This window comes from Colletotrichum truncatum (genome assembly GCF_014235925.2).
Source record: "Colletotrichum truncatum strain CMES1059 chromosome Unknown Contig_0003, whole genome shotgun sequence".
NCBI lineage: Eukaryota > Fungi > Ascomycota > Sordariomycetes > Glomerellales > Glomerellaceae > Colletotrichum > Colletotrichum truncatum.
In genome coordinates, this window is record NW_027222400.1 from 5,497,154 (window position 1) to 5,519,628 (window position 22,475).

The 22,475-nt window shown below is 49.4% G+C and overlaps 8 protein-coding genes across 8 annotated transcripts; 2 read left to right on the forward strand and 6 right to left on the reverse strand.

Moving 5' to 3' along the window:
- Positions 1-1,588: 1,588 nt before the first annotated feature.
- On the forward strand, positions 1,589-3,339 carry CTRU02_206379 (major facilitator superfamily transporter; the record flags this gene model as incomplete). Its single annotated transcript, XM_036728026.1, has 5 exons — positions 1,589-1,789; positions 1,854-1,990; positions 2,049-2,220; positions 2,279-2,451; positions 2,541-3,339. 5 exons carry the CDS (start codon positions 1,589-1,591, stop codon positions 3,337-3,339), a joined length of 1,482 nt encoding a protein of 493 aa, XP_036580140.1.
- A 412-nt stretch (positions 3,340-3,751) lies between these two features.
- On the reverse strand, positions 3,752-3,892 carry CTRU02_206380 (uncharacterized protein; the record flags this gene model as incomplete). Its single annotated transcript, XM_036728025.1, has 1 exon — positions 3,752-3,892. One exon carries the CDS (start codon positions 3,890-3,892, stop codon positions 3,752-3,754), a length of 141 nt encoding a protein of 46 aa, XP_036580139.1.
- A 1,111-nt stretch (positions 3,893-5,003) lies between these two features.
- CTRU02_206381 (uncharacterized protein) lies at positions 5,004-7,359 on the reverse strand (the record flags this gene model as incomplete). The annotated part of the gene is made up of 7 exons (XM_070204705.1): positions 5,004-5,398; positions 5,464-5,680; positions 5,738-6,292; positions 6,346-6,791; positions 6,848-6,884; positions 6,939-7,225; positions 7,284-7,359. 7 exons carry the CDS (start codon positions 7,357-7,359, stop codon positions 5,004-5,006), a joined length of 2,013 nt encoding a protein of 670 aa, XP_070061809.1.
- Positions 7,360-7,972: 613 nt separating this feature from the next.
- CTRU02_206382 (fructosyl amino acid oxidase) lies at positions 7,973-9,489 on the reverse strand (the record flags this gene model as incomplete). Its single annotated transcript, XM_036728023.1, has 4 exons — positions 7,973-8,285; positions 8,381-8,606; positions 8,672-8,987; positions 9,049-9,489. 4 exons carry the CDS (start codon positions 9,487-9,489, stop codon positions 7,973-7,975), a joined length of 1,296 nt encoding a protein of 431 aa, XP_036580137.1.
- A 1,598-nt stretch (positions 9,490-11,087) lies between these two features.
- Positions 11,088-12,508, forward strand: CTRU02_206383 (TNA1 is necessary for nicotinic acid import into the cell; the record flags this gene model as incomplete). The annotated part of the gene is made up of 3 exons (XM_070204706.1): positions 11,088-11,169; positions 11,499-11,950; positions 12,044-12,508. 3 exons carry the CDS (start codon positions 11,088-11,090, stop codon positions 12,506-12,508), a joined length of 999 nt encoding a protein of 332 aa, XP_070061810.1.
- Positions 12,509-15,336: 2,828 nt separating this feature from the next.
- Positions 15,337-17,620, reverse strand: CTRU02_206384 (glucose-methanol-choline oxidoreductase; the record flags this gene model as incomplete). The annotated part of the gene is made up of 9 exons (XM_036728020.2): positions 15,337-15,412; positions 15,558-15,718; positions 15,788-16,078; positions 16,145-16,554; positions 16,615-16,828; positions 16,876-16,948; positions 16,995-17,077; positions 17,141-17,490; positions 17,587-17,620. 9 exons carry the CDS (start codon positions 17,618-17,620, stop codon positions 15,337-15,339), a joined length of 1,692 nt encoding a protein of 563 aa, XP_036580134.2.
- Positions 17,621-18,351: 731 nt separating this feature from the next.
- On the reverse strand, positions 18,352-18,988 carry CTRU02_206385 (thermoresistant glucokinase family carbohydrate kinase; the record flags this gene model as incomplete). Its single annotated transcript, XM_036728019.1, has 2 exons — positions 18,352-18,780; positions 18,872-18,988. 2 exons carry the CDS (start codon positions 18,986-18,988, stop codon positions 18,352-18,354), a joined length of 546 nt encoding a protein of 181 aa, XP_036580133.1.
- Positions 18,989-20,420: 1,432 nt separating this feature from the next.
- CTRU02_206386 (Phenylacetaldehyde dehydrogenase 2) lies at positions 20,421-22,228 on the reverse strand (the record flags this gene model as incomplete). The annotated part of the gene is made up of 3 exons (XM_036728018.1): positions 20,421-21,870; positions 21,980-22,021; positions 22,167-22,228. The coding sequence occupies 3 exons, from the start codon at positions 22,226-22,228 to the stop codon at positions 20,421-20,423; spliced, it is 1,554 nt and encodes a 517-aa protein (XP_036580132.1).
- Between the last annotated feature and the right edge of the window lie 247 nt (positions 22,229-22,475).

The window sequence follows — 22,475 nt, forward strand, 5'->3', positions numbered from 1 at the left end:
CTAACACCTGCTGGGGACCAATCCTGAATGGACAAGCATGCCATGTCACTTCGCGTTGTAACCCTGGTAGTGAGGAGGTCGGTGAGGGGGTATTTCATATGCACCTCAAACAAACTCCACTGAACAAACACCCTCGCAACTTGCACTGGAGTCAAGGCACACATGCAGGCCAAAACAACTGGTGTCCGTTTTTTTTTTATAAGATCTGGAGCTAACAACTCAAAGTTATCTCTACGCATGCGTAGTTACGCTCATACCCACAATGGGCAGGGCATCTGTATGGTTGAGCGGCACTCCGCCCGAGGGAGGAGGAGTCATGGTTGGGAATGCGGCGTGCAGGATGCTGAAGGGGAGCATTTACCGTGGGTCAGCAATCTGCATGCCTTTACACAAAAGGTCAGAAATGTTCAAGCGCCATTGGGGAACCTGCATGGCAGATGACCATGATCTTTGATGAGCGGGTAAGTTGGAAACTGCTGGGGATGTACGGAGCATTCCCATTCTTTTTGTTTTTATTTGTAGCGTCCAAGTCATCCTGCGGTTTTCCGACAGGCAACCAAGGCCATTCAAATAAGCTCATCTGCAGGTGTTTCCCTTGGTGTGGCTGATGATCGACGCTGCCAATAAATTGAGAGGAAGACGAATTCTCAACATATCCGTTTGAAAACATGTTTTCCGTTTGTCTTTTCCGTGTCGACCTTGGCGCACCGGCACAACGCCAACGGGGGTGTGATGAAAAACTGGTGAAGGGACGCCATCACCGCCAAGCATTCTCGTACTTGGAGTGGTATGTACCGACAGGGGGACATCATGGCGCTGCGCCACCCGTATCTCTTGCGCGCGTACCGCAACGGCTTGCAACATCATACTAAGTAATCCAAGAGAGGGGAAAATGTGTAGGCCAAGGCGTTGGCAAACCCGGAGTTGAGGGTAACAAGTATGTGAGAGTCATTTGAATATCGAGTTCGGGAAGATTTTAACAGTAGAAAATGTGTAAGAGAATCATGGCCCATGAAGTAAAGAGATGGATATAGATCAGATGTCGCAGCGCGCGCCGGCTCAGACTGTGTTGTGTCTTTACGAATGGCTAGAACCGTTCGACGCCAGGCTCCGGTAGTAGACCCTGACTGCCCAGACTTTAATGAGACTAAAAGATGCACCTCAGGCTCTGGCTCTAGTTCAGGATGTCAACGCCTTTTTAAGAGTCTTGGCTGCTTCCCCTTCCCCGCACTCCGCACTCGCGGAAAAGCCGTTGTACCCCATCTACCCCATGGGGAGACTCCTCTTCTCCACCAATTAGGCCTACCAAACTCCGCCTTTGAGACCCGGCTAGATGGCTGCGAACTGTAGGAGAAGATGGGGGCTGGTAAGGATAAGGTCAATTAGAGATGAGGATATATATCTGAGCTCCCTCAGCTATAAGTTACTACATCTCAGTCTGCAACCTGCGAATTCAGGGAAAACCCGCCGTCATCAACCTTGTGAAAGTAACGGCTGGAATCTTGTCCGGGCTTGCTTCTCTCCATTTCATACATCAGACTTCTATCTTTTCTTTGAACGGCTGTAGAACAAGGCCGACGAAGTCAAAATGGCTGCCAAAAACGAAACCGACAGGCCCGAGTCGCCTCAGGACAAGGCCGGTGTCAACCAGATGGAGCATGTCTTCACAGCGGACGACCCGGCGCTCATGAAGCAGCCCGTCATCGAGAAGGTGGACGAGTTCGGAGCTCACAAGAAAACCGACCCAAAGGAGATTGCGCTAGTGAAGAAGCTTGACTGGTACATTCTGGTATGGCACTCGACATTGTGGCAATTGAACTTGAAGAGCTACGCTGACAAAGCACTTTGGACAGCCCATTCTCTGGGTTATGTACTTCCTCAACTTCCTGGACCGAAACGCGATGATTAACGGAAAGCTCAACAATCTTGATAAGCACCTGGGTCTCAAGGGACAACAGTATAACACCTGTGTCTCCATTCTTTTCGTCGGGTAGGCGCCCATCATTTTAAAGCAATCATTCTGCGAATATTCAGCTAATCCCTCAAAGTTACCTCTGTGGCCAAGTTCCCTCCAACATGATTCTCAACAGAGTCCGCCCTTCTTGGTACATGGCTGGCTTCATGATGGCCTGGTCTGTCGTCAGTTTGTTGACCTACAAGTGCCACGACTTCGCCACGATGGTGGTGTGCCGTTTCCTCCTTGGAATCACCGAAGCTCCCGTGAGTTACCCTCATCTAATGTCTGTAATCCATTGCATGGCCTGACCTACCAAACTAGTTCTACCCCGGTGCCTTGTACATGCTCTCCATGTTTTACACTCGCAAGGAGATTTCCAGCCGCATGGCTGTCTTCTACACCGGAAACATGGCTGCCAGTGCTTTCTCTGGTCTCATCGCCGCCCCCATCTTTTCCGAATTGCACGGCGTGCGAGGTCTTTACGGCTGGCAATGGTTAGTCATCTCCTAACGAAAGCTCCAAAGACTACGGTTATTACGGTACCTACATGATCAAAGCGTTTGCTAATCTTGGCTTTTTCCAGGCTTTTCATCATCCAGGGCGCCGCCTCCATCCTCGTAGCCTTCTTCGCATTCTTCCTCCTGCCCGACAGCCCCCTCAAGACTCGTTGGTTGACCGAGGAGGAGCGCCAGCTCGCCCACACCCGAATCTACAACGACACTACTGACCGTCGGGAGGGAACCTCCGTCTGGACTGGTCTGCGCGAGGCATGCACGGACTGGCGCACCTGGGTCTTCTGCCTCATGGACAACCTCCACTTGTCTGCCAACGGCTTCAAGAACTTCCTCCCCAGCGTCGTCAAGACCCTCAAGTTCAACACCACCATCACCCTCGTCCTCACCTGCCCGCCTTACGTCTTCTCCGCCTTCTTCTCCGTCTTGGTTCCCTGGTCGTCTGGAAAGTACAACGAGCGCACGTGGCATATCACCATCAGCAAGCTCATCGTCTGTGTTGGTTTTGTCATGTCTGTCGCCTCCCTCAACATGGGTGTCCGCTACACTGGTATCATGCTCTTCGTTGGTGCCACCTACGGCGTGAACAACCTCATTCTCGGCTGGACATCTTCGGTTCTCGGCCAGACCGACGAGAAGAAGGCCGTCGCAATTGCCATGGCTAACACCCTTGGAAACGCCGCTAGTATCTACACCCCTTACCTCTGGCCCAGCTCTGATGAGCCTCGTTATCTCACCGCCATGTGTGCTAGCATTGGCTTCTCCCTTGGCGTTGTTGCCTGCGCTTGGTTCATGAAGTTCATGCTTATCCGGATGAACAACAAGAAGAAAAGGGAGGACCCCACCGCTACCAACTTCTACGTTTACTAAGCGGGTAATGGGAGCTCGTATACATGGATATATCCAGAGAGTTTTATTTTGTTGATAATGGACGCAAGGAGGCGAGGATGATTTAGCGCTTACATGTGTCGGCACATAGTACCGTGAACAAGTAATGTAACGAGGTCGATACCAAGCTGTCAATGACATCACAAAGTCTTCAATGACAGAAGACACATGAAAACTACCAAGAGCTCATACTGCAATTTCAAAGTTGTGATTTCAATGTGATTTGTATACTCGTAGCTGCATTCTAGAAGCAATCTTTCTCGAATCCGTTAACAGTTTTGCGTTACAGTCTGATAAATAGTTCTGCATCCAATCTTGTTGCAAACGCCAGGATCATTGCATGGAAAGTTGGTGGTGACTGTCGGAATAGCGTTGGGGCACCCGCACTGTTGCGTCAATGTCTCCTTGGCCGTGCATTGAGGCACAAAACAGGTCTTGCATGCCGTTCCTGTAGCAGTTGCAGCTGGGCAATTTGCCGGCGGCTGGGCCTTCGTCGTCGTTCTCGCAGGGGCGGATGTGCTCGGACCTGGACCATCTCGCGTGCTTACCGACGAAGTGGTTGTTACGACTGGTTTGGAGCTTGATGTAATCAATAGGGGTGTAGTAGTTGAGGGTTCCTCTGGAGGGTCAGGTGTAAAGGAAGGCCAGTCTGGAAAACCACCTCTGGAAGATTTCGTAATTGTGATGGGCGTCAAGGTAATAGGACGCTGAGGAGCCCCTAGACCTCCACTGAGAACGAAACTTGACTTAGCACTAATCACATTCTGCGTTCCTACTTACTTACACTGCTAGGCACGCCAAAAGGCAAAGTTTCGATAACATGATGTCAATGATCTGATGGGGAACTCAGATGTATAGTTGAAGTATGATGATGGAAGAACGAGTGGATGCCTGACAGCTGGATACAGCTTTCCTTTTATAATTAAGAGATGTGTTTGCTTCCATTCAGCAGGATCTTCCGGTAACGGAGCGAATTAGACATGTCCAAGTTGACTCCTATGGCCCCATAGACCTTGGTTCTCTGCAACTTGCATGCATGATGGTATAGTTTCAGACGTCTCAGCTGGACTCCCAGGTGTGGTGCCACAGAGTGCCTGGGCCTTGTTTAATATCGCCAGTGGCATCAGTCAGATTTTCATTAATTTACACGATCTCATGCCTCGCCACAGTCCAATTAAAGTCTGATTGAAGTCCATACAAGCTTTTGACAGAGTCGCGTCATCTCGGACGGAGGCCGAGGCTATTACTCCCCGAATGTGTCTAGGCCATGTGGGAAGTTGCGTTGAGCCAATATCGGTCTCAGCTGAACAGATCAATTTCGCTAGGTCCTGACATTCTGCGTATGAGAACTGCATTGTAATAAATAATTTGCTATTTACCAACCGAGAAGTGCGGAGCAGTGTTCCGAATCGTGCGGGTTGATTTTAGCCTACAAGAATGACAATATGGCCGGGCTTATTGCCTGCAGAGAGCATTGGCTAGACCACTACCATGTAGCTCTTATCCACGGTAGACAAGCTATAAGTTGCCTTTGGTACACAGTTCCTCCCGATTTGATGGTCGGAGCGGGGATAAAGTCCGTGGCATAGCCGAAGAGAATATCGACTGGTCTTTCAATTTCACCACACTGAATGGGAGACTACAGACTATATGCCTTGGGTGTATGTACTCAGTATGCTTTCCCAATCTGCATCACACCATATACTCTGCTCGCTGTCCAGGTCCGCAAAATTAAGTTCCGGAAAGTTCAGAGACACATTCATGTCCTCGGTCCCCACGATTACCTGAGACGTCGACTTCTCCTCTTCTGAGACTCTCTTCACCATTGCCTCAACATCGGATAGCAAAGCATCGTGATCTTTCGCTGCTGGGTTTCCGACACAGGCCATTTCACTGAGAAGGGCTCTTGTTCTAGTGTATAGTGCCGTGTCATCTTCAGCAGGAGGGAAGAGTTGTTCTGTCCGATCAACGGACACGCGGGCTAAGACAAGAATAGCCAAGCCCGAGAAAAGATGGAGCGACTCCCAATAGCCGAATTTTGCTGTTGTAGAATTACAAATCAGCTACGCACGTATGCCAAGTTGATTATTGTTAGAAAGAACTTACCAATCTTGTCATAGTTCCAGAGGCCAAGTAGAATCTTGCAGTTATTGCGTGCTGCTTGAAGGCATTGAATTTTGACAGCATTCATAGGGTCATCTTCTACTGCTACCGATGGGACTATATGGCGACTACTATTGAATTGTTGAATGCTCATCCGCCGCTGCTGTAATATCGATGAAAGTTTCTGAAGATATAGCGGTCTGAGGAGCAGAATATAACACTATGAAAGCTAGTTAACCAGAGACCCGAGAACCGAAAAAAAGAACAATCTTCTCACCTGATGGTATCTTAGGTAAATAGACGCTAGTATTCGGCCATACTGGGCCTCCATCAGCCTCGTTGGCAGGTCATCATCAAAACTAAAGGCCATGGCCTGTGGCAAGCCAGCCCTCCACTGCTGCAACATGTCGATACAAGGCTTAATAGCATCTAAGCGCTTCTCATCGTCAATGTCGCCATGCTGTGCAGCAGTCACAATAACGTTACGTTTAATCTCGCAGAGCTGAATGGATGCAGTCAACAGGCTAGGATCTGAGAACTCTTCCGACTGCTCAGGAGTGAGACCAAAGGAGCTGGGAAGCTTCATTCCCTCAGGTACGGATGCAAGTGTCGGAGTAACACCCAGTTCTAGACTAATCATTCGATCCATGCAATAGGATGTCCACCACAGCCTTTTTCTATGTTCATTTTCCATGCAGACGCTTTCACGTTCCGTCGTGGATTCTGGCAACGCGCGAGGTTTGTGTAGTTGCAGGAGCTTAGCTAGTGCGACGCTCTGGCTGGCGTACGAGTATGCTGTCTTGCGTCGGTTCAGTGAGTAACAGTAGAATGCCTGTACGTCTGTCAACTGGCGTATCCACCTCGAGTGCTTCCCATGTAACTCACAATCAAATTCAATGCTTCAACATCCTCCGGTACTGGTTCTTCATGCGACATTTTTAGCAGCTTCAAGCCTTGATCAAAGAAATCAGACCCGGGAGGCAGTGGGAGGGACTGCGATGGATGAGCCAAGTCGAAGAGAGGAGGCGACACAGAATCGAGGGTAGCCGATATTCCTGCGTTGCTTGACGGCTGTTGCCCTGCGACTTTCAAATGGGTTGATGAAGTCATTCGCGACCGGTTGAAGCTCTCTGCTAACGCCAGTACCACGGAGACTCTGCACAACCAGTTGCGATCGTGAGACTGAGAGTCTGGATCAGAGTAGGTCAGTATTAGGCGTTCTTGAAATCTCTTTCGACGGAACCAGTGATATTCGCTAAATCCTTCTTCAAAAGCTTTCAATAAGAGAAAAGCATATGGCCGAGGCGGAAGTCGGAACGAGACCTCGGGTTCTGAGGGTGCCTGTTAGTTCTCAGTTACACAACATATTGCACATGACTTGACTTACGCAGAAAGTCGAAATCCAAACGGGAGTATGTGTAACTCTCGGAAACGGCGGTGGCAGAGGTTTTGAACTCGCCATCAGTGTGTGTGTTTGCCCAGGATAATTGTTTCAACCTCCGAACGAAAAACTCCGGACTACAGTCTTCTAGGAGTTCCTCCTTGACTGCTCGACTACGCTTTTCTGGAGATATTGGAGATGCGAAATTATGACTCTCCCTATGGACTGGCTCTGGAAGAAGGCCCGGGCTTGAAGGCGCTATGGCTGCTCCTCGCTGTGCCCTCTCCAAGTGACGCAAATAGCTCTCTGGGACGTGTATGAATTTATCTCTGACGGGATAAACACATTCTTTACGACGTAACTGGCAGCGTTCGCATGGTGTGCCTTAAAACCCTCGATTAATCAGTCAATTCGGGCACGGTCGGCGATATGGCTCACATACCGCCGTTGCATTTCAACTTTTGTGCATGGCATGCTTTGCAAGCCATGGCACTTCGGCCCTTGGAAGTTCTGCCCATAACCACAGACTTGCTTAATTGGGTCTTTTGAGGTGACACAAGATGTTCCGAGGTCTTTGTTGAACGAGGTAATATTGCAGATAATCGTCTCTATTGGAGGCGTTGGGCGACACCGTAGACAAGCAGGCCCAGACTGTTGGGAATCGGAAAAGAGTTGACACTGCACAAAGTGTGTGCAGACGCGTCTCCTATTAACGGGCATTGTGCTGCGCATTTAAGGAACTGGCAAGTCAGGTTGTACAAGCAGATAGTGTCGCCAAGCGGGGCACTTGCACCGGTTTAAAGCGCTAGAGGGTGGGTATCTTTTAGGGACGGTGTTGCACACGTTTGATCTATTGCGAGTCGTTGCTAATGCAGGGGCTAGGGTCTTAAGAAGTTGGGGTAATCGGCATTTCATTCTACGTGGCTTTGCGGATAATATCTTGTTAAACGAGCTGTTTTCTATTCAAACTGAGAAGCAAACAACCTTACATCAATCATTGTATCCTTTTAACTACCTAGCAACTGCATGTGTAGACCAAGTTGTAATAAGGTACTTGGTAGTAAACTCGAAAGAGTCAACTCATGTCAACATATGTTGTATAGCTACATCGTGTATAGCTCACATCAATAATCATAGACGACTCCAAGTCCATGGCAGCTTGCCAGCCCCGGGTGCATTTCTCCCGCGCCAACCGGAAAGGTCTGAAAGGTCCCGGAGGGGCCACGGATGGGGATCTTGTGTGCCTTCAGGAATCCTTCCATTCTTCCAAGCCCATAAGTCCTGCCACTCCTTGCCCAGTTTACCCTCGAGCATGTCAGCGACGTATTTCCCGATGACTGGCAAAAACTTAAAACCGTGATTCGACCCGACTGTGGCAACGAATAAGTTCTTAGTGTTGGGATAAGGGCAGATTCTGAAGTTAAGGTCCGTCGCCATACCATCCCTAGTTGAGATTAGCAGTTGCCGTGCATGTGATGTCGCCGCATCATAGAAAGAGACTCATTTGAATAAGGGTAATTGGACTTTTTGCAAACATACCAACAAAGCTTGGTTGAGATGAATGGCCTATCTGCCAGCTCTGGTATCATTTCCCGTACAAATGACCGCATCTCATCCTCAATCTCCTTTGGGCATCCATCGTCGGGATAGTCTCCTAAGGAGTGCAGAACAGAGGCCCCAGCGACAGACTTATTGCGGTAGTTGGTGAGTAGTCGTACACTACAGAGCTTGATCAAGCCATTCTCATCTGGCGGAAAGATGATGCCTTTGATCCTGGTAAGCATGCATTATCATCAACTGCGTTGTCTTATTAGGGCGGGATCAAGTTACCTTGTTCGAAATCGTCGATGATGGGAATGTCCTTGTACTTTTCGACCTCGTGTGGTTCAAGCTTCATGACACAGATAACTGATGTCTGTGCCACAATCTCCCTCTTGGCTTCAACGAGCGACGCCGTGTTCGCGCCAGTGGCGAGCACGACAATGTCAGCTGTGTAGAGAGTGCCATCAGCAGCGACAGCGCCCTTGCAGGTTCCATCGCTATCATATAATAACTTTTTAATGTGGCCGGCATCTCCACTGACATACTTGACACCCTGTGCTTTGGCAGCGTTGGCCATTCTCAAAAGCGCTTGAGCCGATGGCACCTAAACAAGGAAGTAATTTGTTAGCAGATATAGAAATTTCTAGCAGGATAAAAAGACCAACCCAACCAGCAGCAGGACTCCAAAGGTTAGTCCAGTCCGGAAAGTCACCTGTCAGCGCAGGCCACTTCTCCTTCATTTCATCGGCCGTCATGAATTTGACACCTTGACGACCAGCTTTCTTGGCTGTCTCAACCGCACTGTTGAGCCAACTTCGCGTCATGCTATGGCCTCCCATGATCCAGCCAGTCTCCTGATACATACCGGCAAAGAGGGAGCTTGGATTAGTCCACTCACGCATGGTCTCTTCACCGAGTTTTGCGTATAATGGGTTTGGATAGTCGGCGCGCACAACTTTGTTTAGGTCAGTTGCGGCTGAATCTTTGGATGGGGCATCAAAACGATCGAGAACTGTAATGGAGCTGTACCCGCGCAGGGAAAGGTGATAAGCGGTAGACGTGCCGAAGACGCCACCGCCAACGATCAAAACGGAGGGTTTAGCCATGTTGCTTGATACTGACGGCAGCACAGTAGTTGAATAATTTGGATGAAAAATAGAGGACGAAATGACAAGGTATGTTAAACCTTATGTGTAGATAGTACCAATTTTGACTTTCTTGCTGCGTTTGCTTCAAGCCGCCCATTTTGAATCATCAGATTGGAATCTTATAACCACAAGCCACAAGCGTCATTCGGCTCACAACGCAATTTCGACCGACCGTGAAGCCGAACAACTCCTTAGGGACTGTTGCCACGCCGCACGAATCGGTATGTGACGGACAGGTTTCCCCGCGTTTATGGGGTGAGCTAAGACGACCACGATCCAGCCTACATGAATGGATACAGCGTACATTGGTGACCGACTCATATTGATGTGCGGCACTCAAGCCGGGCATTGTGACAGTTAACCCAACGACTTGCACATTGGTTGGAACAGGGCCCCTGGTCAGAGATAGGCCAACAGACAAGTGACATTGCCGCCGGGTATCCGGGTTCAGGCTCCGTGAATTTTGCTTGCCCAGACTTTCGGCTTGAACTGACCGAACGGAAGCAAACATTGTCTGAAAAAGATAAAGAGGGACAAGGCCCGCTTCTGCTTCGGTTTCTCATGCTCTAGCGGCCGATTGATAAGTAACGCATTCCCTGATTCAAACCCACCACCCCCGCAATCCTATGAATCCAGCAGACCCACCGGCATCCGTGCATTAACAACCGATACTTAGCACCCAGTGGACGAATCTGGGGGTTGACATCGGAGTGGAGTACGTTACATCTGCTTTGTCTTCCTCTTGGTTATCGAGACTTATCTCGAGAAAAGATAGCGCTATCGCCGGTTGGATGGGGGATTCTAACTTGAACTTACACATCAATCATACATCTGCCTCTATACTACAGGCCTCCGGACTGGGCTGGGCATTTTCGCGGGGTATTGTTAGCCTGAAGAAGCAGAGGGTAGATCAAGTCCGATGGGCGTAAGAACACTTCCGGGTTTATTACCATGTCGCATATATAATCCAGAAGTTCGTCTGGAACTGAAATTCTTTGTCTCTTAGATTCAAGACAATTATAGTTGCATCACCTGGTTTGATTGACAAGATGGTGAACGACAAGAAAGGCTCGACCGACGCTGATTCGCATAAGCAACACCAAACCACAGACGATAACAAGACCAGTCTCGAAGGACAAAGCACAGAATGGCAGACAAGGCAGTTGCCAGAACTACTGAGAGATCTCTCGGAGGAAGAGTTCAAAGCTCTCGAGAAAAGCTTAATCCGAAAAGTTGGTCATTTCTGTAAAAATCACACCAGCACTCTAACAATCACAAAGGTTGACTATCGAATGCTGCCAACCATGATTCTCATATACATCATGAATTATCTCGACAGGTTAGATCTTTTCGACTTCATCATATCTAGAAAAAAAGAGGCTAAACAAGCAGCAGAAATGCCATTGGGTCCGCCAGATTGGGTGGATTGGAAGAAGACCTTGGTTTGACGGGCAATGAGTTCCAGGTAAGCTGATTCTTGTCAAAGTGGAATAACAAACGCCTAACATTTTTTTTATGACAGACTTGTGTATCGATCCTTTTCGTCGGATACACTCATGCAGGTACCCTCAAACCTATTCCTCAACAAGATCGGACGTCCTGCCATGTACTTGACGGGATGCATGGCAGTTTGGGTAAGTGAGAAAAGTCAAGCACTCGTCAATCATGTTGTTTGCTCGGCACATCCCTATGCGCCTGTTGGGCCGCATTACATGGTTGTAACGTGATGGCGACTCGGTCGAATCGCATGCTGTGTAACCACGTGCGAACCAACGCCTATATAACATTGACTGATAATTGCACAGGGGGTATTGTGCGCTTGTAGTGGTGCGGCTCAAAATTATGGCGGTCTTTTGGCAACACGATTCCTCCTTGGATTTGTAGAAGCAGCCTTCTACCCAGGCAAGATTTCTCCAATGTCGATACCCGGTCGTGAACTTGGCATCTCTAACGCGTATCATAAATAGGATGCCTTGCAACACTTAGTGCTTGGTATGTTCGCAAAGAACTCGGTGTTCGCACTGGTATCTTCTACAGCGGCTCCATGCTCTCCGGTGCATTCTCGGGCCTTATTGCGGCAGGCATAACAAACGGCATGGATGGCCTCGGTGGGCTGCTCGCCTGGCGCTGGCTCTTCATCATCGAGGGTTCTTTAACTGTAGTTATTGCTATCGGCGCCTACTTCGTCCTTCCTGACTTCCCTGCAAACACGAAGTGGCTGACTGAACAGGAGCGGCAGATGGCGATGTGGCGTATGGAGGCCGATGCCGCTGGCGAGGAGGACTGGACTTCTTCATCTGCGCAACCCTTATTAGCCGGGTTCAAGATGATCATAGTCGATCCTATCAACTGGATTCTTGTTGTTGTTGTTTACGGCGCAGCGAGCTCCATTTCCATCAACAGTTTCTTTCCAACTGTCGTGGGCAGTCTCGGAAAAGATCGCATTACGACACTACTTCTTACATCACCTCCCTATCTCCTCGCTTGCATCGCATGTGCGGGAGTGTCGTAGAATGCAGATCGAACAAATGAGAGATTTTGGCATACCGTTGGGCCGCTGTCGTGCGCCCTTGTCGGGTTCATCGTCTCCAGCGCCGCGACAGGTATAGGACCACGATACTTTGGCGCCATGGTCATGTTGCCAGGGATCTACACGGGCTTTAACATGTCAATGGTATGGACTGCCAACACCATGTACCGGCCGGCCGCCAAACGTGCAGCTGCAGTAGCGTTCAACAACGCTTGCTCCACGTTGGCTAGCATTTACGGCTCATACCTGTACCCGAATGATGCTGCTCCTCGCTTCGTGTTGGCTTTCAGCGTGAATGCGGCAATGGCGCTGATGGCCATTCTTGCGAGTACGCTACTGCACTTTGTGCTGAAGAGGGAGAACCGAAAGCTGGAGTTGAAAGAGCGGGAGGCTGAAGCTGCTGGCCACGTCAATGTTGTGGGCAAGGGTTTCAGGTATCTCATTTGAGGCCAAGGCAAAGGTGTGGGAGATGAAATCTTGGTTGCCTCGATTTTTTAAAAGCTTCTATTTCTATTTCAAGGTGTATAATTTAACAGCTGTCGCGAAGGCAGCATATAGTTCACGCGTGTTTGTCATGTTACTCCTATATGAGCAACTATATGTTACTGTTGCCCTTTGTAGAGTTACCTTACAAAGGCGCATTGCATAAAGCCGGGAATGCATGTGCCTCGGGCTCCTGCAAAGCATCTAAGATCGCTTCAAACGTGTGATCTCTACAAATCTACGGCTGCTTGCTCCGGTGATCACGCAGTCGCCACCGTTGACCCCCGTATCGAGCACTGTTGCGATGTCCTTGGAAGGTGTCAAGTTCAACTCCGAGGCTAAGCTCCGCTGGTGCTGGCTACGACAAGTTGGTATCCTACATTTGATGGCAAGTTTGACACCCTCCGTTTAAGCCATAGTGCAGCCTGTGTGGTACTCAGGTCTGAGGTGCCTAGCGTGATTAGAAGTATTCCAAATATGGCATCGAACCCATCTATCGGTAACCGGTCGCTCTTAGCCTTACCCTCATCTTCCCGCTCAATGTACTGTATGTACCCTTTCTGGATTTCTGTAGTAATTCTTGACTTCCTCAGTTGATCACAAAAATCACATCGCAGGTCGGTGTTGTACCAAGCAGTTTGGCTCAGTACAGTGGTGCATCCCCTAGGGGCGAGGGCCGTGCCAGGGAACTGGAGTCCAGTTCTGCTACGTCAAGTCAACACAAGGGTCGATACGTGTTAGATGAAGAGATATGCAGCATAAAAGCTTTCAATCCATTCGCCTTCTGTCCAACAAAGGTAACTAAACATCAGCATACCGAACAGCATCTCTTGGGGCTGGCTTCATGATGTAAATGTTGTCCATTGTCGACAAAAAAGGTAATAACGACGAGAGGCGCAAGCATTGCGCTGCAATTCTACTTACAGATGGATAGAGTTTGTTTATAGTTATGTGAACTACGGTAGGAAACAGCGGTGTATCCCTTCGGAATCAAACAGTCCCCCTCCAAGACCACAAATGCTTATCCAAGAGTAATTTTATTAAAGGAAAAGAATTTAGCTTATCAAAGGGGATTGTTCTAACTTTGGTAACGAGATTGATGCTGCTGGGATGGCAAGGCAACCTTCTTGACTGCGCATATACAATTGATCGTCGTCCCGAATGAGCTTGAAGACAGAAACTTTCTATAATTGAAGATTTTGGGAAACCCAAAACGTCGGCGGGGCCTCTAGTACCCCAAAAGTGTCTGATGACAACATATTAATGAATTATAGGGGCCGAATCAATTAATTATGTTATGTTTTAGAGTTATTGGAAGTGAAATCACTCAGCGGATCTATGACTCGACGTTCCTATTGCCGCTGAGCATTCGCTGGGCTGCCCGAGCCAACTGGCTAACTAGAACTATTTTTCGCTTTTACTATAGCCTCCTCGTTTTTAAGTCTTTCTAAGCTGCACTTTATTGATTAGGTCAACTTAATTGTACTACAGCCTCTGCAGGTTTATAACACTTCATCCTACTAGTGAGCACTCCGATACAAAGGTAGGCAAAACTTGTAACACTACGTGTGTTCTGCGTTGAATCTATCTCAGAAAAGGCTCAGAAAAAGATCACGTCCCAGCTGATCTTGCCTAGCCCCAGTTTGCTAGTCTGGGATATAGATATGCCGTACTTTTCCAAATTCGGAAAGTATGGAGGGTACATCTATATGCCTTGGGTCAGAAAAGAGGCATAGGTCGGGTCAGGTTGCAACTAGTCCGATGGGGTCTACTATATGACGAATAATTATTGGGGAGACGCTGCTGATCTTACTGTTGACATAAAAGTCTATCCTGAAATGGGACTCTATAACAAGGCCTTCAATTGCAAACACGGGGCTTTCATGTAACTATTTATTGTAAAACGAGTTCCAGAGTCTTGCTCTCACCAGAGAAGATCATTCAGTTCTCAACATTTCCAATTTCACTTCAAGAAATCTGATCAATCAAATAACCTTGCGCCTACAAGATGAAGGTGTCAATCATGCAGCCCAAGATGTTGATGCTTGCCTCGATCTTGCTTTTCGAGGCTGTTACGGCACGGTTTTGCGCAGGGTTTTGGATCAATTGCAGCTACAACAATGGCCAAAAGTGTGCTAATAACTGTTGGACAAAGTGCCGGTGCCCTGCCGAGTTCAATGGAGGCTCCCTGGTAGGAAGCGGATGCACCGACACTATCCAGGCCTTTCCCCTAGGATGCTGAAATGTATGGTAGGCATTGCAATGAGTTACGCAGATTATTTGCATTGTGCTAATGGAAATTTGCAGGGGAATCGCTTTTTGTTTCTTAGATTGTTAGGAGTCTCACTATTTGGGGTGGCGAGGCGGGATCAGGGCATCATATCAACATCTCCGGACGAGAAGAAGAGCGGCCAAGGGAGGCTGGCACTGGTCTCCTGTCATTAACCATCTGAGAATCGTTGTTTTATGTTGGAACAGCTTATACACGACCGACTTTCAGAGAGCAGCTTCCCACCAATAGAAGCTGAGAGGTTTTCGAGGTATCTCTAAGCTGCCCCAATACCAGCTGGGTTCCATGTGAGAATACATGCCTAACAGACCTTTCCATAATACACAACTTATTAGCCCACAACTACATCACAGCTAACTTTGAGAAAGTATGAGTGCCATTTATTTATTTAAAGCCAATACAGCATATACACTAAATAATTCGCAAGTACATAGCGTCAAGTTGAGTGACCAAGAAACAAACCATCACAAACGTGCATGTCCTGAATACCTATTGTATTTTGTCAAAGCTTATGGTCCTGCGCGATCTTCTCGGCTGCAACCTGCCCGATAGCATATGCAATAATTTGGGGATCTGCAAATGGATTAGCATTAAAATGTACAGTCGCGCATGTCGAACTCAATGAAGGCGGGTGGTCCTGATTGAGCTTGCACTTACGGCCACTATTGCACGTTAGTTGTGTTACTTATCTCACGCTCCAATGATAGGATAGGGCAGACGTACCTGGGGAGAATTGGTGTGACGCTCAGGTCAGCAACTCTCAGCCCACCGATGCCGTGGACCTTTAGATCACTGTCAACGCAGCTACCATCCATCTCACTCTTCCCCATCTTTACACTGCACGAAGGATGCCACAAGCCGGCCACACTCTCCTCGATAAACTCCTGAATAAGAGTAAGTAATTGCGATTACAAAATCATCAGGAATATACTAAAAGTTGCCCATTAACTTACAACAAGATCATCATCATTTGAAGACTTTGGTGCAAAAACAGGCGCAACAAAGTGCTCCTTCATGGTCGGGGTCTGCATCAGATTGAGAGCCTCACGCAGGCCTTCCTTTAGATTAACTAAATCGAAAGGATGGTTAAGATATCTCGGATCAATTGAAGGTGGATCGTTGGGATCAGAAGATGTCAGTTTGACTTGTCCGCGGGATATCGAGTTCATGGTTGCCACAAAGATGGAAAAGAACCCATCATCCGGTGACTCGAACTTATGGGTTGGTGGGATCAAAGGTCCATTCTGCAGCAAAAAAAAAAAAACCTCTGATTAAACATAATTTGGCACATGCCTAGTAGGGTGACTTACTACAAGCTCATAACTTGGAACGCCAGGTTTCAGTAAGAACTCCTTCGTCTCTTCTGGCAGCTGTTGAAACTCAGGCGTCTTGTAAGCTCGATCGTTCTTGAGAAAAGCATGGGGAATAGATGAAAAGTGTCGTAGGAGAGGTCCCGTTCCGGTCTCAGTGAACTGCTTGACGGCCTCCTGGTACTTTTCGGGATCAGCTAGCTGCATTCTGTCGGTGAATCCAGGCTTCATCTGGAAGCAGACGACGACCATGGGGTGGTCTGTAAAGGATTTTCCAACACCTTCGAGGTCCTTGACTACCTCGATTCCGAGGTCTTCCAGTTCTGACCTGGGCCCGACGCCAGAAAGGAGCAAAAGGCGAGGGGTATCTATGGCGCCGGCGGAAACTATGACCTCCTTCTTCGCGCGTACTGGCAGCGATAGGCGTTAGAAGATTCAGCACATCCCTGGAACCATCTTCATATGCTCACTTTCAGTCCCGTCTTCCTTCAAAACGCCAACGGCTTGTTTGTTCTCGAACAGGATCTTGACGATACGGGTTTCCGTGAGGATGTGTAAGTTTGGCGGTACATCTTTCTCGAGGAATGCTGAAGCGCTCGTGGTTCGCACGCTGTTGAGACTAGTAACTGGGTTTAGTGAGAATCCAATGAGATCACCACTATTTGCGTCCAGGTTCCTTCTATGCTGTTCCCGCATCAATAAGCATTCTTTCTCTCGGCAGCCCAACTTACCCCCAAGTCTTCACCAGCATCGATGAAAGACTTCGTCTCACGCTCCACGTATCCGATGGAGACATCAATGGGCCTTTCCAGTCAGCCTGTTGTAACTCACTAAGCGATGCTTTACTCACCCCGAAAAGCCGTGGCTTTCAGGCCCTGGTTTGATATATTCGTCCCACTCCTCTGTCACTCCCTCGAGGTGCAAGTTTTCCAGCTTTTCACGGGTCAGAAATCTCCCGTCTTGGACGAGTGTAATTTTCAGAGAGCATCTCCATACCTGCTTGATTCTCTGAATAATGCTCTCAAACCCCCAAGCCTCATCCCCTGCCTCCTCCGCCCATGCATCAAACTCCTCTCTTGCGCCCAGTGACCAAGCCTGGAAGTTTACTGCACTGGATCCGCCGAGCCCTTTCCCGCGTGACTGCAACACCTCGCGGTTTCGCGCGTGCTTCTGAGGCGTCGATAGGTAGCCATAATCAAGGCCAGGCTGCAGCAAAGTGAAAAACCGCTCGGCAGTCAGCCTGTATTCGGGCTTGTCAAGATCTTTTCCGCCCTCAAGCAGCGCAACGCTGGGCCTGGACTCTGTGTTTGCGAGGCGGGAAGCGAGAAGACAACCGGCTGTGCCACCTGGCGGGAGAATTGAAAGTGTCAGCGATGTTCTGATCTTTTGAGCCTATGACGAATTCATTCAAGACAAATTCCTAGCAGAAATTGAGGACTTACCGCCGACGATTACAAAGTCGAATTCCTGTGTCATCTTAGCAAGCTCTGCGATATATAGTTGCGTTGTTGAAGTATGATAGATACGAACTGGTTATGGAGTTCTTTTATAGACATCAGGTTTACCCATAGCACTTTGCAATTTCTTTTTCGTTGCAGATGAAACTATTGACAGCATGTCTCTCGTATGTGGTAACCCAACCCACATGACTGACTGATCCAGCATTGTCAGCTTAGTCTGCCTCCACATGTTCGAAACCTCACCTATCGGCTTCGAGATTTGGATACAATTAGAAACCATGGTAGATGATAGCCGAAAGTGATACCCGGCCATTCATGGTAGGGCTTCAGCTCGGGTTTAGAATGGTTCTAAGAAAGGCATGCATGATACAGAATAGGTTTGCTTTTACTTATTGCTTAGTTTTTGCGGGCTTGTGGGAGAACACACTTGGCATGTGGTGTGTGGTGTGTGGTGTGTGGTTACACAAAAGCAAAATCAGCTCATTAGGCAAGGTGAGAACTATCGGTGGCTGCTTATATGGATTACTGAGGGAAATTTCTTAGACCGGATGATGCAAAGTGCCAGGGACGAATAACAAGCTGCCATAAACGCAAGTACTTGTGTTATTGGTGTTTTTGTTTGTCATTATATAATTCATTGCTTTCTAAAGTCTTTAGAATACTAAGAAAATGCCTAGAGACCCCTGGGACAGGAAACTCGTAACTGTAATCGAGGCATGGCATAAGCAGCCACCATGCGGTAACACCCTATCTACCGAGCAGGTCCTTCACCTTCTGTAGCGCATTCTTCTGCACCTCGTCCACTGGAGGCTGTACGTCAACACCAACAACGTCCTCTTCATCCTCCTGCGGGGGGTCCAGACTCTGGAACTGGCTGTGCACCAGGTTCGCACCGGCAAAGTGACCGTGGCGGCCCTTGACGCGCTCGAAAAGAACGTCCTCTGGCGCGTGTAGGGTGACGAAGTTGACAAAGATATCCTTGTCAGGATGTGATGCTCCCCGCAACACGTCGCGGTAGGTCCGCTTCAGGGCCGAGCAGGCGACGACGACGCCTGGCAGGTCCTGGTCTAACCCCTTCAGGGCTTCGTCGCGCAGAGTGTCGAGCCAACCCCAACGGTCCTCATCAGTGAGGGGCTCACCCCTGTGCATCTTTTCCACGTTTTCTTTGGGGTGATACTGAGGCGGGAAGAATGTCAGTGCACTGCGGCGGCGACGAGAATTACAGCTGTTATGAGTTTTGGAGGAGGGGGGGAAGAGGAGCACGGACATCGTCACCCTCGATGAAGGTCATGTGGAGCGATTCGGTTAGATATTTCGCTATTGTCGTCTTGCCGGTTCCAGTCGGCCCCGTGAGGAATATGATGTGCTGTTTCGGGCGCGACATGTTTGAGTTGGGCCTATGAAAACTCGCAGGGAAAAGGAAAAAGTCTGTCAGAGAATCGGCGATATTGGTCTAGAAGACTCGGAAAACAAGGCAAGAATGGTGATTTGGGTTGATTGGAGCTCGATCTTCTGACTCTCAGACTTGGATGTTCAGGCGAAAGACCGAAGAGGTTGCTTTAACGTTGATGTGTTTGCCAATGCGACGACGCTCCTGTGATCTCAATAGGGCAATAGTCGAGAAGGGGGAGACAAGAGGTTGTCGTCAGTCGACTGGAGGCTTCTGCGTCTTGTTACTTTCCATTCGTCCCGGCTGGACTGATGTCTAACTTTCTTCATCGCCGTTCCCACTGTTTCCTATGGCGTTCGGATGATGTCATGCGGCCCCAACCGCAGCACCTTTGAGGTGAACTGCTGGTTTGTGGCTCTTGGACGCTGCCCTCTTTTGGTGACCTTTTGTTCAGTTTGAGCCGAATGATGATCGGATTAATATCCAAAAACAACATCTCAACGAGGCATAATCAGGCACATTGACGAGTGTTTGTAATGCGGAAAGCTTGCCAATGTCAAGAGACAGGGGACAGCCCAATTGAATTATGCGGCCCGGTGTTTCTCTCATTTCCACCCGAGAGCGACCCAAGATTGACAGGGAATGGTAATGCAGAGAAGCCATCCGGATACAAAGGCATGGACATACGGAAAACTATGCCGAGTTGATTTCATGTCGATTACAGATTTGACGTGGTTATTTTAGGGCGGCTGGCAAAAGTAAATGGCCAAATGGCTGACATTATAGTTGGTACTGCCCCATGGCTAGTGGCTAACAGCACTATGCTCAACAGCTGCCACAGGGATTCCCACCAAAGCACGGCACTTAGGCCGGTTCCACACCAGAATACCCAACAATCAATAGGCACTGGTCTATTAGTCTAGTTGGTTAGGACGTCGGATTCTGATTAACCCCAGATCTTCCGTAAGCCCAGGTTCGAATCCTGGATGGACCTATTCTTTTGCCCTTTTTTGGCCTCCATATCATTCCAAACAACTGCTTGTGCTGTACTGCTACCAAGTTTCGAGTATGCAGTTAATTAAGCCTTTACATTCTTAGTCCATTCTAATCCTTAAGTTTTCTTAGCGTTGCGGCCCGAGATACAGAAGCACTACATGGGTAATTAATGTTCGCCCTGCAGGCTAGAAACATGTCAAGCCATGGCGCACTGACAGGTTCTCCCCTGCTGAAACAAAAGTCTTCGCTTGTTCATCCCCGAACATCAGCAGAAGTAGCGCCCTTTTTCCCTCGCTTTACCCTCTACTGCGTAGTAATCATCCTTTACACACTCTCTCTTTCGTACTGCTATTTTCGTATCTCCTCTCGCATACAACCTTTTTGTATTGGTCAATGGCTTCTACTCTACCAAATGCCTACCAGTATTGGTCTATCCATACCGCACATCACCAGCTCCCTCTCGGAACCAGTCATCCGTCGCCAATGCTTCCTCTGAGCTTGCATAGCTTATGATGGTACTCTTGGTCGTCGTGTAAGCATCGTACGCATCCTTTCCGTTCTCGCTCCCGACGCCGCTCGCACTCTTTGCGCCACCCCACGGACTGCTGGGGTCGTTTCGATGATGTGTGTTCACCCACACGATGCCTGCGTCAATCTGCTCCGATATTCGAAACGCTTGCGCCACGTCGCGAGTCCAGATGCCCGCTCCCAGTCCAAAGTCGCTGTCGTTGGCGAGCGCCACGGCCTCTGACTCCGTCTTGAACGGCGCCACCACTATGACGGGCCCAAACGCCTCCTCCCGCCAGATGCGTGTCTTGAGGATGTCGCCCTCGGCCTTCGACACCAGCACAGTTGGCTCGAAGAAGTAGCCCTTGGCAAAATCGATACCGTCGAGGCTGCTTGTTCCAGACATGCGACGCCCGCCCGCTAGAGCTGCACCCTCTGCCTCAAGCGCCTCGTTGACAAGCGCCTCTACGTTTTGTAACTGCTTCGCAGAGATCAGCGGTCCCATCATTGAGTCTGGGTTGCTCGGAGAGCCTATCCTCCGCAGGATAGATTCCGTCTTGGTTTTGAGCTTGTCTAGCAGTGGTTGCAGGGCTTTCTCTTCCACGAGGATCCTGGTGCTGGCGACGCACGTCTGTCCGCTGGCGATGAACGAACCGAAAGCGATCCCGTTCACCGCGACGTCAATGTCTGCTTGCTCAAACACGATGAGCGGTGCCTTTCCTCCCAGCTCTGCCGTATACCGCGCCAAATTGCCGCCAACGATTGATCCGATGGCTCTTCCCGCCACCGTCCCGCCAGTGACGTCGACTTTGCGAACCAGAGGGTGCTCAACGAGGGCCTTGCCCGTTGTCGCACCGTAACCGGGCAAAACACTAAAGACTCCGTCCGGCACGCCCGCCTCCTTTAGGATTTTGCCTAGCAGAAGTGTCGTGAGGGGCGTCAATTCGCTGGGCTTCACGATAACACTGTTTCCTGCTGCGAGGGCAGGCGCTATTTTCTTTACAGCGATGAGCAGCGGGTGGTTGAAGGGTGTAATCTGCACAACGACACCGAGAGGCAAGCGATCAATCCAGTTGTGCAGCTTGCCTACTGTCGGTAGAACCGCACGCTCTTCGGTGCGCAGCAGGGCGGCGTAGTATTTAAACCACTTGACCAGCGTAGGCACTTGCGCGCGCATCTCGCGTATCGCCCGTCCGGTTTGGCGTACCTCGAGGGGGATCAGTGAGGGAAGCTCCGCGGTGAGGAGCTCCGCCGTCTTATCGAGGACCTCGGCCCGGACATGACGGGGAGCTCTGGACCATGTCCCAGCCTTGAAGGTGTCGTGCGCCAGCTGGATAGCTTCATGTACATCTTGGGAGGATGCGGCGTGGCAGCTGCATGTTGTCAGAATCCGATAAACGTCCTGAGTGAGTTTTGCGCCACGTTGGCAATTGACGGGCATGAAGATAAGGGTTGGGGTGGCTTGCGGGCTGAGAACCTTACTTTGCGAATATTTCACCTGTTGCAGGGTCTTCGACTGGTATCCTGTTGATTGCTGTGTCAGTCCTGAGTTATGAAGCGAAGCTCGAGCCACGAGCATGAAGCGCGAGCACAGATGAGCCTGCTGCAGATGCAACGCGTGCGCGGGGTCACCAAGATAGAGAGGGGGGGAGGGAGAACCGTCACGAACTGCTCTGCATTGCCCGGCTTTTCCTGGCCTCCCACCCAAAGATTATACGCCTGTGCTGTCATCTTGTCTCGTGGGTATCCTGTCACTCAAGGTTCGTCCGCCAATGTAACGAAGAAAGGGGCGTTTCCAACGGTCGGGAGCTTTGGTTTATTAAGGGAACATTGAGAGTTTTGTTATCTTCATGCGGGGAATAAGTGCGGGCGGGCTACATGCGATGCGATAGCTCCTCATTCTCGTCCGGCCGGCTCCGTGTAAAGGTTGTTTCCCCGCTCATTTCCTGTCTTGGAAGGTCACTTTTCTGCTGCCGAT